At 37.5% G+C, this 19194-nt stretch overlaps 1 protein-coding gene across 1 annotated transcript in view; it reads right to left on the bottom strand.

Annotated features, from left to right (window-relative positions):
* The window catches only part of MCTP1 (multiple C2 and transmembrane domain containing 1), a 216127-nt gene that overhangs the window by 150110 nt on the left and 46823 nt on the right, over positions 1 to 19194 (bottom strand). The window contains 4 exon segments of the mRNA XM_058043874.1: positions 756 to 861; positions 1417 to 1496; positions 4210 to 4352; positions 7947 to 8061. Of these exon segments, the coding sequence (XP_057899857.1) occupies positions 756 to 861; positions 1417 to 1496; positions 4210 to 4352; positions 7947 to 8061 (444 nt within the window).

Below are 19194 nucleotides of genomic sequence, written 5' to 3'. Positions count from 1 at the left end.
TGTTGTCCTGTATTACTGCATTTTTAAAATTTTTTTCCTAATAAAGAACTGTTATTCCTACTCCCATATCTTTGCCTGAGAGCCCCTGTAATTTCAAAATTATAGTAATTCAGAAGGAGGAGGTTTGCATTTTTCATTTCAAGGGAGACTCCTGCCTTCCTTAGCAGACACCTGTCTTTTCAAACCAAGGCAATTATAATAGAGTTTGTCACAATTACGAGTATCTAGAAACCTGGAAACTATTTTCACTTACAACTATGCAGCTCAGAAAAGTAAGATGAAGGAATTACAATAAACTTAGAAAATGATACAATTTTGTAATTGAAATGTAAATTCAAAAAATTGAAAAGCATCAAATAATCCTTTAACATTAGGTGCCAAAAAGCAGAATTACTACCTTTTTCAACTTTAATTTTCACATGGAATATGATTCAAATACTTTTATATAGAAATAGCAGACTAGGTCCAAAATTCTTTAACCAATGGTTTACTGATGTTTCTCCATATTAATCACCATTATTCACCTACAACTGACTTTACCTGATCCATCTGAATCCCTTCTTATTAACTATATAAGGGGGGATTCTACTCAGGTGAAATATGCTATACTACACCAGAAACATCGCTCAGTGTTATCTAAAGAATTAGAAAAGTCAAATTAATCTCATAATTTATTATTTACTCTTGTGTTTGATGTCATCCAACCAGAGATCAATCACAGGAGTGATGACATTTATTAAAATACATAAAATTACCGCTTCTCGCTGGTCTCCTGGAGCCAACAGGACTGACAGGAATATACTTCCCAGATCATGGTCAGGGTAATGAGGATCCTTCAGACTCAAAGTAACATCTGTTTGCCTAGGAGACAAAACCTATGCATTAACTTGGATTTCAGACTCTCCGACAATGAAATTTCTCAATCATAAGAATTGAAAGCATCTGAATTAATACGAAGCTACTTGGAAAACAGTGGCACAAATTTGCGCTATTTCTACTTAAAAGTATTTCTGCTGAATGCTTATAAAAAAGACTAAATACTTTTACTCTGCATTAAGTACTGTATTACATGTACTGAAGTAATTAAATAAAAAATGTAACAACAATGGGTCAAAAACACCAAAAAATTTCAAACATTAGGGAGTAATGCTGTGAATGAAGCTAATAAGAAATCAAGATTAATGTGATTGTAAAGCCAACCTCTCCATAGACACTGTGAAAATGTGCATAATCAGCTAATAAATTAACATTCATAATACAATAATTTCTTAAACATAAGTGGTTTTCTTTAGTTCGTTTTATGCTGTGTAGGTTTCTGTAATTATTTTTTAGCATAATGTTTTACTTACAACTCCACAAACATGATATTATCAAATAAAAATATATAACTATTCCATAGGCTTGTTTGTGCCATACCTGTTTAATTCCAATGATGTGAGATCCAAAAATGCTGAACCAATGAAGTCATCTTGAAGTCCAAAGTCATAATCAAATACCTATGATGCACAAAAGCATTATTTGGTACTTGAAATATTTCTTTCTTTAGAGCTTTTCTGACTATGAATCATTCTTGAAACTCTTTTTCCAGAGCTGTAGCTTCATGCCTCTCTCTTGTTGAATCAGGACTACCTGAGAGTAACTTGAAACTTTCTGGCCAGAAAATCAAGTCTGAAACTGCTTGTTTATAAATCAGACTGCATCATATGGAGACACTAGTGTACAGTTCGCATGTGAACGACAGCAATTAAAAAAAAAAAAGAAAAATTTTTATAAACACAGGCACTGAAAGAAGGAAGATCAAAACAATTAATAAAGCTAAGCAGAATCACTGATTTCTTATACATTGTTTCCTTTATGAATCCTGCAAAGTGGAAGCAGGAGGGTAGGATATGGTTATGGAAAGTGCTTCCACTTTTATTATAACACTTGCATCAGTATTTGAAATAATATAATTGTACATTTTGAAGGCTATGTAATTTTCAAGGGTTAGAAACATTACAATCTAAGATTAAAACTGAAGGGGTATGTGTAAGGAAACAATGACAATTAATACTTTACTAGAAGTCTGTCTCTTAATTTGCTACCTAAAAGAGAGAATACTTTGAGAAATTTACTGACATCCGGACATGAATCTGGCCAGTACATCAGAAGGTATTACTTGAGATGGGTTATAACTTCCTAAGTCTGAAGAAAGGAAAGCAAATAATCCAGAGGCAGTTATTGCAGGGAAAAAAACCCAAAAAAGATGGACAGCAACAAAGAAAAGATACAACACAAATTTTAAAAAATCAAAAAAAAGGGAAAAGATCAATTATCAAAGTCAACTTCTAAGGTAAATTATCTTTTTTGGGTAAATATGAGGTTTTCTGAGAACATATCTTCAGCTAAGTAAGAGCGTGATGTGTTAAGGAGAAAATAGAGAAAATATAGAATATGACAGGACTAGGTTCAAGGTCTTCAACTCTAATATAAGTACTTCTACTATTGTACTACAGAAGCTATTCCTGAATGCAAAACAGTTCATCTTCTGCAAATAAGTTAATATGGACAGGGTTAAGATAGTAGTAGCAGAAATCCTTTGGACAAAGGCTACAGCACAGCTGCACAACTCCATGGGTTGGATACAAGGATGTGAGCACAAGTCTCTCACATGCATCAATCTGCCTGAGTGTTCACCCTTGCATTTTCTATATCTGTTAGTCATTCCACTGGGAAAAGAAAACATAATATGAAATCTCAGTTTATGGTGCAATGTCAAAATTGTTTACTCCCTCTCTCTCCCTCTACAAATTATCATGGTAAAAATACCAAGTAAGTATTTTTAGCTTAGTAAAACTCAATCATGTCTTAAAATATCTGAATGAACTATAAAACCTAAATTTCTTCACACACTGTGTTTAGAGTGCAAGCATGCTAGACATACCACTTGACAGACTTTCCTAGGGGAAAAAAATACACACCCTACTGCAGGGCTGATACTTGGCATAAATAAACTAAAACAGGTGGCTACATTGCAAGTCTTTGCATCTTCCTCTCTCTTTCACCTGTGCACTCCTTATGAGTCACTGAACATAATAAAGGCATGAAAATGCCATTTGAGGATTCTGTTTAGCTTTTAAGCTTTTCTAGTAACTATGTACTTTATGTGAGCAGCATGAAATGTAATATTGATTAATACCTATGAGAGGTTTAAGTGGCATTGCTCTACAAAAAAAAAAATCTACAATTTGGCATTTCAGTTTAAAATTCTGTCATGAATTTTAGATTAAGACTGATACTGATCTAAAACTTCATGTAATTTCAGATCAACTAAGAGATTTATATAGGTAAGCCAAGTTTCCATGCTTCCCAAATTATTTTCAATGTATGCATGTTTTATTTTGAATCCTAGCACTACAGATTTCTAAATACATTTTTGGGAAAATAATTTTTATCTACTTTGTTTTACACAACTAAGAATCACTTTTGCATCCCCATAAACTACCAGGGCCAGAAAAGCACCTTTCTCTTCTGTGGGGGCATAAAACAATCATCACGGTTTGTATGGTTTTCATCCCAATACCAACATCTAAGAAATACCAGTGGCTCTGCTGCTTATTAGTCAGGACATTGCTGGCCACTTTTTGATCTAAACTCAAGCAATCTGATATTTCAGAATAATTGGCGCCTCTAATATGACAAAATCATCCTCACCTGTGATTTACTAGGGAGAGCTACAATGTAAAAATTGTAAGAGAAGAAAATGGCATGAAACATAGAAGCAAACTCACTGTGTTCCACACAAACTGAAAAATTAGAAAACTTCGGAGAATCAGGTACACATCTCAATAAATTCTCAAAAACTGACCTCAGCATCGAATTGCTTTTAATGGGACAGATTATGGTTCATATCATCATTATGCAAATATTTCCATAAATGAAATGGGTCATGAAATACAGTTTACTTTCTCTGTTCTTCTGCTAAAATCACACTAAAGAAATATAAAACAATTATGACCTGAAGTTAACAAAAATGCCTGTATTTGCCACTTTTAAAAATGTTGGCATCATCATTCTATAGACAAAACTTAAATTATTTTCACTCTAACTAGTCTGTAGTCTTCACTATTGCACAATAAATTTTCCAGTATACAGAAAATCACAAAGCCTGACTTCTTCCAGTAATTCTTCTATTCTAATTTATCAGACATATGTAAGCTGGTGTCTTACCTTTATATACAATGGTTCTCTTAAGTTATCTATAAGAATGTAAGCCTTTTCTTCCCACACAGGATTGAGGTTCTTGTGTACTGTTTTACTTCTAAATACTTCTTTTCCTCCAAGTTTGAACTTGACATATGGATCACTTGTTCCTGGTAAAGAAACATATCTATAGTGTTAATTCTGTCTTTGTAATACAGAAAGGAAATGGAGACTAAATTACTTCAAACAGAACTAAATTTCTATAGATAGTCAAATTCAAAACCACATCAGTTGAATAGACTAGTTTATTGCCACAATCTATTACTTTCCAGGGTGTCAATACTCAGTTAATTGACTCCATTAACATCAAATGTGCACTTGCATCACTTTATGTTGTTTGCAATCCTTTCTCAAAGTCATAATGAAATATTGATAGTACTTATTTTAGTTAACAGAATCATGTCCTATACTAGGGCTAGTATATTATATTAATGCTACAAAAATTAGATTATAAAGTTAAAATTTCTCCTGTAAAAACATTAAACTAATTATGTTGTGCCTTTGAAAAGGCACATACTCCACCGATGCCACCAGTGTAAGTCTTCAATGACTTTATTGTGTCCAAGCTTTTCTTCTACATATAGACTCACTTCCTACAGCACTCACAATGAGAAAATTAACTCTAAAGTCTGTCCACAAAGCCCTCAACATGTCTTCTGCAATAATCACCTACTCACCAGAGAGCACTGTACAAAGCCTCTTCAAACAACTGATTAACAAGTGTGATCAGAAAAACAACCCTGATGGGTATGACAAAATGTTAAATATGCCATATGAACGCCATATGCATATGACGTGTATGTGGAAGCATCACAAGGACTGAACCACCTGTGAGAGGAGGAGTCTCAGGGTCGGTGGGCATAGGGACTTGCAGTCATCCAGGAGTGCATGTGAAACTAACTGACCAAAGACTATCTTAAAATAAACAGTAACTCCAGCTTCGATCACAACTGCATCATTAATAGCAGCAAAACTGTAAGACAAGGCTTCTTTTTTTCCTTTAACTTTTAGGGCTTTTCAAGAGACCAGCAGATTTTAGAACTCTGCATTCGCATCCACTGGAAAATACATCCAAAGGAAATACCTTTTTTTAAAACTGCAACACGATCTTCTAAACATAAATTAGAAGGGTAATGAGCAGCATTCTTTGCATTATTTCATCCAGCCACAAGATGTCAGTACTCTTTACCTGAAGTTAATATCTCCTTGTTTCAAAAAACTACAACAGTGGAAAAGGGTGGTCTCTTGTGTAACCTTCATTCACACCTGTAATTCCTGGGGCAGAATTTCAGTGGCACAAAAACATTTTGTCTAGCACAACTAACTTGTTTCTTGGTTATTCAAACAGTGGTGATGATTTTGAAGTCAAAGATCATGTATTTAAATTAATCCTGTGTATGGACACTACATTATGGTGTGCCCACTGCCCCACTCCTTGGAACCACTCTACAACCTCAGGAATTCTCTTAGGTCTTGACTTCATGTAGGCAGTTTGGCAATGAAGCATCCCTTGACTGTACCAGGAACTTCTGCATGGTTAAGGTGGGAGTGGCATTGAGTTGAAAGACAAGAGAGGGAAAAATCAGTCTTTTGCTGACAGCCTTGGAAAATCTAAAAGAGGAAAAATGGTTCTAGCTTGTGAGTTGGAAGGGTTGATTGAGAGTGCTGTAAAGAAGGTTTGGAGGGAGAAGGGGATAAAACATTGCTCACTAAATATGAGCCCAGCAGGGCTCACACCAGCGTCAGAGTTGAAATTGATAACATAACTAAAGCAGATGACCCCAGTAGGGATAACAAACAGGAGGGACTGGAGGTCATTCTGCAGTAGAAAAGCTGTGAGACAAGTCACCATTACAGAAACATGGTAGAATGACTTGTTTGACTGGAGTGCTGCTGTGGCTGTTTAGAAGCACTTCAGAAGGGTCAGGCGAGGAAGAAGAGGTGATAAGGTGGCTCTGTATATCATGGAGTGTTTCAGTGTATACAGCTCAAGAATAGTGATGGTTAAGTTTGAGTGCTCAAGATTCAGGGGGAGCCAACAAGGCAGACATCCTTGTGAGAGTCTCTTACAGACCACTCAACCATGATGAGGAGGTGGATGAAGCATTGTATAGGCAGCTGGCTGACATTTCCCAATTGCTAGTTCTTGCTCTTGTAGCAGATTTTAACTGGCTGGATGTCTGCTGGAAACTCAACACAGCAGAGAGGAGGCCGCCTAGGAGATTCTTGGAGTGTGTGGAATTTCCTGTCACAGCTGGCAAGGGAGCCTACCAGCGTTGAGATTCCACTAGATCTGCTCTTTGTGAATAGGGAAGGGATTGGTGAGAGATGTGGTGGCCAGAATGCCCATCTTGGGCATAGTGACAGAGTTTCTAATTCTTGGTGAAGTAAGGAACAAAACCTCTGCCTTGGACTTCGGGAGAGTGGACTTCAGCCTGTTCTGGAATTGGTTCAGAGAGTCTGCTGGGAAATAGAGGTCCAGGAAGGCCGGGCACAGTTTAAGAAGAAAATCTTACAGATACAGACGTCAAATGTCCCTATGCGCTGAGAGATGAGCTGTCAGGGAAGCCTTGTCAACAGGAAACTTTTGCTGGAACTCAAGGGAAAAAAAGGGGCTTATGACCTTTGTAAGAAAGGGCAGGCAACTAAGAAAGAGTAAAAGGATTTCATTAGGTCATGTAAAGAGAAAATTAGAGAGAAAAAAGCCCAAAATCAATCTGTCCACTGCTGTGAAAGAAAATTAAAAGTGGTTTTATAAATTATTAACAACAAAAGGAGGGCCAAGTAAAACCGCAATCCTTTTTTGAATGCAAGGGGAAACACAGTTTCCAAGGATGAGAAAAAGGCTGAGGTACTTAATGCCGTCTTTGCCTTAGTCTGTAACAGTAAGACCAGTAAGACCAATTATTGTCAGGGAAACTAGCCCTTGAGCTGGTAGACAGGGGTGAGAATAAACATCTTGTAATGCAAGAGGAATTAGTGACTTGTGAAGCCATTTGGGCAGTCGCAAGTCTAGGGGACCAGATGGCATTTACCCAGGAGTACTGAGGGAGCTGGTGGAAGAGCTCACCAAGCTGCCCTCTATCATTTATTTATCATCAGGTCCCAGATGACTCGGGATTAGCAAACATGTTGCCCATTCACAGAAAGGGCTGGAAAGCAGATCCAGGGAACTACAGGCCTGTCAGCCTGACCTCAGTACCTTGGCAGGTTATGGAGCAGATTCTCTTGAGTGTGATCATACAGCACATACAGGACAATCAAGGGATCAAATCCAGACAATAGTGGTTTAAGAAAGGCAGGTTCTGTTTAACCAACATGATCTCGTTTTATGACCAAGTGACATGCCTGGTGGATGACGGAAAGGCTGTAAATGATGGAAAGGTTGTGTACTGGTGGATGATGGAAAGGTTGTGTACCTGGATTTCAGCAAAGCCTTTCTTACTGTCTCCCACAGCATTCTCCTGGAGAACCTGGCAGTCCCTGGTTTAGGCAGATGCCCTCCTCACTGGGAGGTTAAGATGGGTTAGGAACTGTCTGGATGGCTGGGCTCAGAGCATGTGACTGCATGGTGTCACATCCAGCCGCTGTCCAGTCACTAGTTATGTTCCCCAGCATATTTTAATTTCAGTACCCACATATAAATTTACCCAATGAATATGCAACTTCCCAATTATTAAGGTAGCGTTCACCAGCTCACTTACCTCCACGGTCCCGTGCAGCTAGATTCTGTCCTCTTCTTAGTGTAACATCCAACTGGTACATTCCAGGGTCCCCAGGGGGGAAATCTGCATTACTAGTTCCAAATGAATTTGTTCTCTGGAGAGGAAAAAAAATGCAATAGCTAATGTTACTATGTTACTAAAAGTTTCATGTAAGGTATATATAACATCATACCTACTGAACTAAGAAAAGGCCACATCCCACTCCCCCACCTCAGAGCTACTGCCCAACATCAAGGAATCTGGCCCTTGATGTTGGATAGGAGCTCAATATGACAATTTCATCAGTATAATAATTACCAAGATTCCTTTAAGAACAAAACAAAACAAAACACACAAACAAACAAAAAAAATACCAAAAACCTCCAGAACAACAAAAAAACCAAACTGGTTGAAAAATAATTCTTTCCTACAAGGGCGTTGGAAATTGATAGTCTTTAAGGTTCCTTCCAATCCAAATTACTTGATGATTTTAAGAATTACAGTTGCAATTATATTCCTATCTAGTCCTGGCCCACTAAAGCAAAATAAGTAAGAAAAATACAAAGCTGGACCTTATAGTATTGTTTGGACTAGTCATTACTAGTATACTCCAATCCTTGTTGATTCAATAGCTATAACATATGCATTGAATAAATATACATAAATTAAGATTTTGTGCTCTACTGCTGTACTTTGCAAGCTATGTGGATCTTTTTCCTGAGAGTTTTGAGGGAAGCTGAGGCAAGAAAATCACCATAAAGACATTAAATGCATCTGTAGTTCTGTATGCCAGGGCAAATATTCTTAGATTAGTTATTTGCATAAAATGTGTCCTAAGAAAATACCATAAAGGAAGTCAGAATGCAAGAAACTCCCCAGCTCTCTGGAGTTAATGAACAATAAACACATTCCTGTCCAAAATACAAAGTAGAGTAATTATATTTCTTAGTATTCACAAGCTTTTGCAAAAACGTTTTTAACATATCTCTCTATGTAGGATCCAATTACAGCACACACTTGGAACACCACTTATAATTTTAAGACTCGAAAAAGTAAATCAATTATACATTCACAGTAGATACAAAAGCTTAATCTCTTACATACTTTGAACACTGTATTTACATATGCTCATGCTAGAAGCTAAACCTTTTAAGAGTAGTGCTATTAATATTTTATTATGTGATTATGGGTCCTCTGCAAGAAAAAAAAATTGCATGATGGAAATATCTCAGAACATGTATCAAGTGCTATACCATTTCAACAAGAAACCAGTTTTATCTCTTTCTTCCTATTAAACCCTTTCTTCTTTTTAAAGTAATACTAAAGCCAAAGCATGAAGGAAGACACAAAATAAAGGCATTTCAATACCTGGTTTATTCTTGTTATTTCAGAGTCAAAACTTCAAGCCCTAGCACATTAACTACTGCTGCCACACATAAAATGCTATCCAAAATGCACACTGGCATGTGCATTGGTTCCACAGCAGTGAAAGAGGGACAAAGAATGTCTGGCAGTAAAAAAAAAACAAACAGAAGAGTTTCCAACAAATTGCTCTTCTTTCCATCTGCCTCCATATCCTGATTTTGGAGCAAGAGTTTGCTCTTGCTCCAAACATTTATTGATTTAAATACAATATAAAATTTTACTTTTGCAGCACCACTTGCAGAGCCTAAGACAGTACAGCAAAAGTACAGCAAAAAAGAAAATAAAACCAAGTTCTCCATTTCTCCACTAAGATGACAAACATTTTTCAAGAAAGAAACCAGAGCTTCCTTGCCAGTTCTGCTACATTGCTCTCTCCACCTTTCTCCCATGTCATTATCCTCCCTTGTTTTATCACAAATTAAAAACTCTCTTATGTTCTCTTCTCTGAAAAGCAACTACTGCAATCATGCCAAATCCTTCTGGGTTTATCAGTTGTTTCTTACAAACACAATGGGTCACCTACAAACAATGAATTGCCAGCAGAGGGATTTAGACTCTAAGTTTTCCAAGGACTGAAGGAAGTAATTTTCTTATTTTTACACTTCTTTTCATCCTAGAAATATATTGCCCCAACCTGTTTCTATGGGGTTGTGTAACAGTTTTTTTAATGAAACCATTTAACCATTTACAGCAACTGAGTTCCAGAATAAATTAATATGGTTACTTCTGTTACCAAGAAGTAGAAAAACCAGTCAGTGTGCAAGCACTCGCCAACATCTCTTAGGATTGTACATAGGTGCAAAGATGTAACCCCCCTAAAGGAACAGGACACTGAAATCAGAACTTCTGTTGGAAATCACACACAGTGCACTCAAACACTTCACATGGACCAAAGTAAACCATCCTTGGCCAATACCAAATGGAACAGGATGTTATTGGATATGTGGGAATAAAACTCATAAAGTGTTGCCCCTAGTCTGGAAAGGCATTTGTACTTTCAAAGCCTTAGTCCTTAACATAACAATAATTGATAAAGACCAGGTGCCCACAGGACTATGGATAAGAAGCTTTTTGGAGTGCATAAAATGCACCCTAAATGCTGTAACTGAGCGACCAAGAGCAGAGCACTCAAGCTACTGCTGTGACAACATTCTGTAGCTTTGTATGGTGGTTTATAGCCTGGCTAGGAGTAAGTGAATTGGAGAAGACAATAATGAATTAAGACAATTTTCTTTATATAAAAAGATATACATATAAAAGATTAAAAAAATTATATAAAATATATAGAGAAAATCATACTATAGATGTCATTACTGCATTGCAGAAAGAAGTTAAGAGCTTGTCACATGTCACTTTACAAAAAAAAATGGCACTAGATTTTCTCTTGGCATCACAAGAAGTATGCACTGTCATTAACATCAGTTGCCCTGTATATATTGATCAAAATGGTAGAGTGTCTACAGATGTCCAGGAAATCTGGAAACAAACACAAATTTGACAAAGCACAGCTCAAGATGACACTTCCTGTGGACACTTCCTGGGGATCTGAAGAAATCTGGATCAAACCTACTTCATGGTTACCCACCTGGACTTTAATACATGTTTGTAATTGTCACCATAATAATAACAAGCAATAATAATTGCTCTGTGTGTTTTAGTCTGCATTGTGATTCAGCTGTTGTAATGTTGTACACATAAAATGAAATACAGATATTAGACCAGCTCCCTTAAGGAATTTAGTCTCCAGAGAAGGGGAGACTTGATAAGAGCAGTGGAACAGAACAGCATTTTACTCTCATAAGGATAGTCAAACAGAATAGCACAACACTGGAGAAATAGATAAAGGATGTAAGTTAGGCAAACAGGAGTTGTGCAAAACGTAAGCAGGATGCCAGCTCAGCTCTGCAAGGCTGACAAAGCAGAAGTTATACAAACCAACAACACTGTGCTAACTCAAAAGCTGGGTATGAGGAAAAGCCACTTAAAAAGGACACCGGACATTAAAGACCACCAAAAGAGACCTGAGAAGGGCCACATAAGGACTTTGACAAGGGGTGTGGTTTGTAAAATACAGTAATACATATACATTAGGTAATCAGGGATAGGTGATGAATATGTAATCATTGTTTATGCTAAAAGCTCTGTTTACCTGACATTCAAGGCACTTGATTGCAGGAAGGATCCTCTGAGTGACCAGCAAAACGCTGGTCACTGAGAGGATGTATGCCTGATTTCTAATACTCAAAACGGTGTTAGAAGAACCTATGTTTCTATCTGGCCAATTTTGGTACCAAGAATGAGCCACTTTACCCAGGCCAAACACTGGAATAAGTTGCCCAGGGAGTGTCTCTGAAGACACCTGAAAACTGCTCTGACATTGTCCCAAGCAATCTTGCTCAGAGCAAGAGGTTTGATTGATCTGTCTCCAGAAGTCCCTGCAAACCTCATCCATCTTGTGATTTTTTATTGATTTGAAATGTCACAGTAAATAAAGTATATGCTGACCTTAGCTACCTTTCCTCGATGCATTGTTTTGCCTTCCACTTTGTCATGGTTTGAGTCTGGCACAATGCCAGTGCCCCAGTGAAAATATATGCTCCCTGGTGTCTGCTGTGAGATGTGACCAGGAATAATCAAAGCAGGCCCCCACTTAGAAATAAAGAAAATTTTATTAACTAAACTGCAACTTTAAATAACAAGAAACACACAGGGAAAATGAAAACTTACCAAAAACATTTCCTACTCCCCCCATCAAATTTCCAATACATCCATCCCCCAAATCACCAACTCTTGGTCCATCACCACCCTTTAGATAATCAGTTCTCAGTTCATCAAGAGGAGAGGAGTCCTTCTTGTGCCAGAGGCTTCCCCAGCAAACACAGTTGAAACCTCGTGTGTTTCCATGTCACTCATGGCACTGCCTGGAGAACATCTGCCATCGTGACCTTTTCCTTCCATGTCAGTGCTCTCACCACTGCACATGGACCAGAGCTGCTTCTAGGGTTTTCCTTTTAAGGATGCTTTGTCCCATTCCAAAAAGAGCACAGTCTCTCACCTTTGGGACATCTGTGCCCCCCAGATTTCACCCCCTGGGGCCAAGGGGTACCAACACTGAACCCTCTTGGCTCTGAGCCATTGATTCCCCCTGGATGCAGTCTCTGTGTCACAGGAAACATGGTTCTGTCCATGTTTATAACAAGAAGAGTCCAGCTAATGCCACTCCATCATCTCTTCCCAGCTAAGACTCTCCTCTACTCTCCCAACATCTTTCACTTTCCCAGACCTTCACACTTGCAAATTTCCTTCTTCCATTTCATCTCTATCTCTCTTCTAGGAAAGGTTAATGTTCTGCAAAGCCTTCATTGTCTGAAAAAGGGTTAAAAGCTCGGGCTCTGCTCGCCCAAAGCTCCCACAAGCGGCCGGACACCTATTCGCTGCACCCCCCCTTGCTTCTTCTCCTTCTCGACTGCGCTGCCGGCACAAGTTATCAAGTTTCAAGGTAGCACAGTCCCAAGCACAGGCTGTACTCTCTCTCCTGGGGCTGCCCGATGCCTCCTGGAGCTTCTCCCTCCCACCCTTCCATCCTCGGGGGGCCTCTTCACCTCCCATCGCTGTCCAAGGCCCGGCCTACCTCACCCAGCCGCATGGCTTCCCCTCCCCGGCCCAGCCGGTAGCAGCTGAACGGGGGAGAGATCCCAGCTCTTTCCTCACCAGAACCCAAGAGAGCTTCCCCCAGGAGTGCTCTGCTTTTTAACCCCTGTGTTCTCAGAGGTGTATCCAATGTCCCCAATGGCCACACCAGGTGCCAATATTAAAATCTGAACACCTATTGGTGACCACAGCATACTCCAGAAAACTTACTTCTCAAACCACGACACGCTTCTAGTTGCCCTCATATGGCAGTGCTGCAGTTGGCATTCAGAATTACCATCCCCTCCAACCCTTAAGACAAGTGTATGTCCAAGATACAAGATGCACATAAATATTATTTTTTTCAAAATAAGCTTATATATATGCTTTGCATTTATGCTGCAGTGCTCATAAAAGTTGTTACCATTCCCTGGACATTTCAGTCTTTCTCTGTGAAGCAACCCATTACTTTCAAAGGCACTATGTATGACTCAACAAACATGAAGCCTCTTTCTACATGTGCTTGTAGAAAGCAAGTTGCCCATGCTCTCAAAAATCCCAAATATGATCTTTTTTCAAAAATGAAAAAAAGCATAATAAAATTTAAGTCATCATGAAACAAATTAGACTTTCAGAAGAATTATTGCAGAATTACTCAGTTTCCAAGACAAGGAAAGACTGAGCAGTTCTGTGCCATTTTGGTTTTAAGATTACTGGAACTTACACGGCTTGTCTGAGTACGTTTTTACACATGCACTTGTACTCACAAATACATGATGCATGCACAAAGTAAAAGGGGAAACAGAAGCAGGGTCTAAGGAGATGAAAATAAAAAAACTGAAAATACAAAAATTACGTATTTCTTTCCTGCCAAAATCAGACTCCCAATTTCCAAAATTATTGAATTGCTCAGCATTAAAATCATTCCCACATTTCCTTTTTCCTATTTTTTCCAAAGACTAAGTCTCAGACAGATGCAGTACTATTCCACTTTCTGGCAGCTAGCATTTCTGTTACCTCTAGAAAAATTTGCACTATCACACAAAAAAATTCTCTCACTTGCCTGAAGAGTGCAGAATTACACAGCAAGTGATGTCAAACATGGGAGATGAAAGTTAATTCAATTAGGAATCAGAGAGAGGTGTCACTTCAAATCAAAGATGATCTGTGAACAAGTAGATGTCTCCATTTCAAAATAAGAAAAATACCTGAAGTCAACATAAATGCCATATACCACACTCGCTTGAATAATCTCCAATCATTGTATTTAAACTTAAATCATCCATGTTTTCACTACAGAAAACAATTCTAATATATTCCTACCTCAATTTTACATATTAATAATCCCAATTATTTATATAAATACATATAAACACATTCTACATAACATGGGTTATCCAGAATTAGTTTTTTTTTTTAATTATATGACAAAGTTATCTTTTACATTAGGAATTGTATCAGAATTTGAATTATAATGAATTAGTTTTAAAGTAAATATAGCAATAGTATCACAATCAGTAAAACAACACTAAACTGCTTCTAAAATGAACTTCCCTAGTGCTTTGTGTCTCACGAAGATATCTGCAAATCTGAGTTAGCCTTCTGAGCTGGCAACTGCTCAGCAATACTGCTCACCTCCAGCTGGTAGCAATGGCTCTGCACAAATATCATTTGACTACTGCTCCAAACTGCAGATATTCAGAATGAAAGTAACCTAAATCTCGCTTCAATTTAGCTTGAAACTTGAATATGGAAAGTGAAAAGTCTTTCCTTAAAATCTCTGTGTATCTACATTTTGCAGTCATTTCAGCTTTATGGATTCAGAAATCACACAAACCAGCACACTAGCCTTAGTCAACCTTACACCTTTATTGTAATTTTATCTATGTTTATAATTTCAAAATGGTGGAGTTAAATATCCTGCTGGCATTCAATTCAAAGCTAAAAAAAGATAAGACAGTAATAATAATTTTTTTTAAATCACTCATAAAGAAAAAAGAATATGTATCAGAATCACTCTCCTCAGGAAGAAACAATGAACAATGGTTTTGGAAGGATCTGTGTACTTTTGTGTCTTCACATACCAGATACTGCCCATACCCCTCTCATTTAATCCCTCTAGGCATCATTTTTGATCAGTGGAAACAGCATAGTAATTCCCCCTTACTTTGCAGATGAAAGGCAGAGCACTCAAGTTATTGCTGTGAGAGGGTTCGCAAAAGGACTAGCACATTTGCTGTCTCCCTGACTGCAACTCTGGAAAACAATTAATGCATTTTTAAGTATCACATACATTGCTGTTCTCGTTTAAAGACATTTTCAAAGAGCCTCACTATTTTCCATAGAGAAAAAGCAAAGATGTTTGTTTGGAGAATAAAGATATCTCCCTTTTGACTGATGCTTCCTTAACTCCACATCGTCCAGTCACTTCCAGGCATAATCCTCCTGGGCCCTCATGCTGAGAACCCGTCCCAAAGCCACTCATTACTTCTCTTCCATGATAGAAAAAGAGCAAAGCAAATGAGTATGGACTGAGAAACACTATAAAGCGTGATGCTGATGGATGCTTGGATAAAGATGTATTATACCAAGAACTCCACACTACAGCATACACACAATGTTGACACTGGCGCCAACAGTGAGTCTTTTGATTTCCTTTTCTTTAATTTTCATAATGTGCCTGTCTCCTTAGTTTCTAAAGACAAATGATGATGTATTGTTACACTAAAAAAAGTTTTGTAAATTTGGTTATTTCAAACCCTCCTACTATGGATAAGGGATCGGTTATTTGGAAGGTAAACTACGTCTCACAGCACTTCATTATGAGAAATTAAACAGCACATAATGAACATGTGACACTGTGTAAGTGTGCATAAAATGTGCATTTTCTGCCAAAGTTCACAAAATAAAAACCCTTTCTGCAGAATCCATGTGCACATTTCAGGTAGATTACCTCACTTTTGAAACAATCACCTGAAAAAGTTCATTACCTATACCAAGAAATAACAAACTGTGGTTAAATATACCTCAGTCTGCCCATTTGAGTAAAGCACTGCATGTTCACCCGAAATATTGGAACAATTTATTTCAGTTATTCCACTTACACATCTGAGGTGTTATTTTTCTTCAGAAAACTATCCTCATGAGTAGCATCCAGTTTCCCAGAGTTTGCTGCACCATTCAAATAAAAAATACCAGCTACAAGAGTTTTGTAATGCTGCTTCCTGATTTAATGCTATAAAATAATATGGAATTAATGAGATAGGTCTTGTTAGCATTGGTATGATTAGGGGAAAATAAGTTTTTGTTGATGAAAAAGCAATTTTAACACCGCAATGTTTGATTAGGAGGATACAAGCATACTACATTAAATATTAGAAATATACGTGCAGTATTTCTTTTAACTCAAGAACTCTGTTTAATGGGATATCTTTTTTTTTTTTTTTTAATTTCACAGAATGCAGAGAATATCACTGCTGGTGAGCTACTCATCACAGGCAAATTTATCAGCACCAGGGCTGTTCTCTGCGCAACAGAGCAATTTTTCAGGCTACAGGTAGAAAATGCCACCAGACCAGTCCTCCTTCCTTCCTTCATTTCATTGCCAAGAGATAGACTGGCAAGAAAAATCATTAGTGACAACAGTTAACCAGAAATAATGGCACCAAAACTATGACACATCTTTGAAATAACTGAGGTGAGTTACCTTACTAAAATTACCCTATACCTTGATCAATGCCTCTGGTTCTTCTCAGCCTAATGACAGCGTACTTAATTCTGTTATTTAAAGTTTTAATACAAAAAATTGACCTTGATTGTTCACTAAATGTGACTGGTTTTGATACTGGTCTATTTCCTATGTGGTTTAGACTGTATTGTGTTTAAGAATCTACCATTAATTTCAAGACAGTGCTTTAAACTTTTGAGGAGAACTGGTATGTAATATTTCATAATTTAGTAACTTTTGTCAACTTGAAGTGTCAACTTATGTGTAATCTTTTTGTTTGTTTTTTAATCTAGCAAAAATAGCATTTATGGCAACTCAGTACCAGAGGAACAATTTCAAAACATAATAAACTGAAATCGCCCTGTCCTATTTTTAATTCTATACATTTTTTCCTGTGACCAGTATAGATGTACTAAACTGTGAAGAGTCATCCTGGATTCATATCTGACATTTGCTGCGCTATAAGAAAGTGAAGTTAACAGCAATTGTATGCCTCCGCTGTTTGCGGAAAGCAAGCAGATAAATAGAACCTACAGGAAAAGCTGTCTCCACAGCAAATTTCTGCTTTCATTTAGATGGAAATGTAGATTCTATCGTTTCCATCAGACATAATCTTTTCACAGCTTCATGTAACTTAATGTGTAAGCAGTTTACAAAGGAGACAAGGGAGTAACACAATAGCACATTCCTCCTGAAGACAAAATTAATTGTTGCTCAAACTCAAAAATATGTATCCTACACCAAAATTCACATTGCAAGCAGATGCACTCTAAAAAGAGTCACCACGTCCCAGGTTACTCAAAATGAAAGCATCTTTTCCAACATGAAAAGAGCACCTGTACTTCCTTTAAAGTACTGCTGAATTATGCAAATACAAAATACATTTTGATACATTTAAAACTTTAGTCTAAACAGGGCAGTGTTGAAATTAATGAAGTGCTACTTATTTACTATCTTTTTAAGATTACATTTACTTACCCTCAATTAGGAATTTAGTTTCATTGCTCATGCACTGTAGAAAATGATAGAGTATTTATTCTCTACTCCTGGAAATATTCCTCCAGCCCCTCCTGGATTACATACATTTAAACCCATTCTAGAGCTTCATTACAAAATCAGTTCCATTCATATCTGTGAAACAACCAAATAGGCCTTTCAGTGATTTTGGTTGCACTGCTACCCTGCTGTATAAACCAGGCAATCTGCTCAGTGTGCCTACAGCCAATGCAAAAACCCCTAGCCAGCCATGAACATCCTGGCTCCCAAATCAGGCGTTCAGAACTCAGCACAGATTAACAACTCATGCTAACACACATACAAAAGCCCCTCAGGCCTAAAAATGTAATTTCTAATGATCTCTAGAGCTCTACAGTGACATGTAAATGGGAGGAGTCAATTCAGGACAATACTTGCATTTTTTTTACATTCCCAGGAAGACATTCTTGGGACTCTCAGTCATCATGCAAACTTGGTTAATACCTCTTTTCACATCTTTACACAAACGGGATAAGGCAACCTCATCATGTGAAGGATCTGGCAACATTTCTGGCAGAATGCCATTTCCCTGGGGATTTTTGTTCCTTCCCTCTGGCTTGGAATACTTACAACACACTATTTTTCTTGTCATTTCCTTTGGGTAGATCTTCTCTGTGTATTTCTTCTCCCTACTCTAATATGTCTCATGTCATAAAAATTCTTGACAGAAGAATTTTGATAGCAGCATGCCAGACATGCTACTGCAGCTCTTTAAATTTACTTCAGCCATTCTATGGAAATTACAGCTTTCTTCCTGTAATTGAAGAGCTAACTTTTTTTAGGTGGTTTTGACAGTCAGACCCCTAGGTTTTCCTCTGGCAGCACAAGTCACAGGATTTTGCCCTGAAGACCTAAAAACATCAGTCTGCCCTTTAGTAGTACAAGTGGAAACCACAGCTAACATGCAACAACACAAACTCAGATTAAGTACTTGCTCTTTCCATAATGAGAAGCACATATTTTATTTGATATCTCTACCTCTCTTCCTGTCACCTACAACATATATCTCTTAGCTCAGCTGAGTAAAATACCCAGAGATAACACAGTAAAGAGCTGTTGAAATGTTTATGGAAAAGGTACTCCTGGTAAAGAATAAAGCCTAATACAAACACTATATAGAATTTATTGATTTTATTATATGGCCCCAAATGAGACTTTATCTTACTAGAAATTCTAGTTCTATAAACACAATCTTGAACACCATTGATTCTCACTTTTAAAACTCACAGTTTTGAAATGTATCAATAAATACTTTGTAACCCTACTGCAACTTCCAGTACCTGATGCATGAAGATGGGGTTCAAGTCAGTGCAGAAAATCAGAGGACGCAAACCTGTGTAAATGTACACTTCTGACAATTTCTTCTTCCTAACCTTAAGTCCTTATTAACTAAGGACCCATTATAGATATCACAGAAGAGAATTTTGCACA

Source organism: Melospiza georgiana, chromosome Z, assembly GCF_028018845.1.
Source record: "Melospiza georgiana isolate bMelGeo1 chromosome Z, bMelGeo1.pri, whole genome shotgun sequence".
In the NCBI taxonomy this organism is placed as follows: Eukaryota; Metazoa; Chordata; class Aves; order Passeriformes; family Passerellidae; genus Melospiza; species Melospiza georgiana.
The sequence above is the reverse complement of the archived record's forward strand: the minus strand, read 5'-3'. Positions and strand labels throughout refer to the sequence as shown.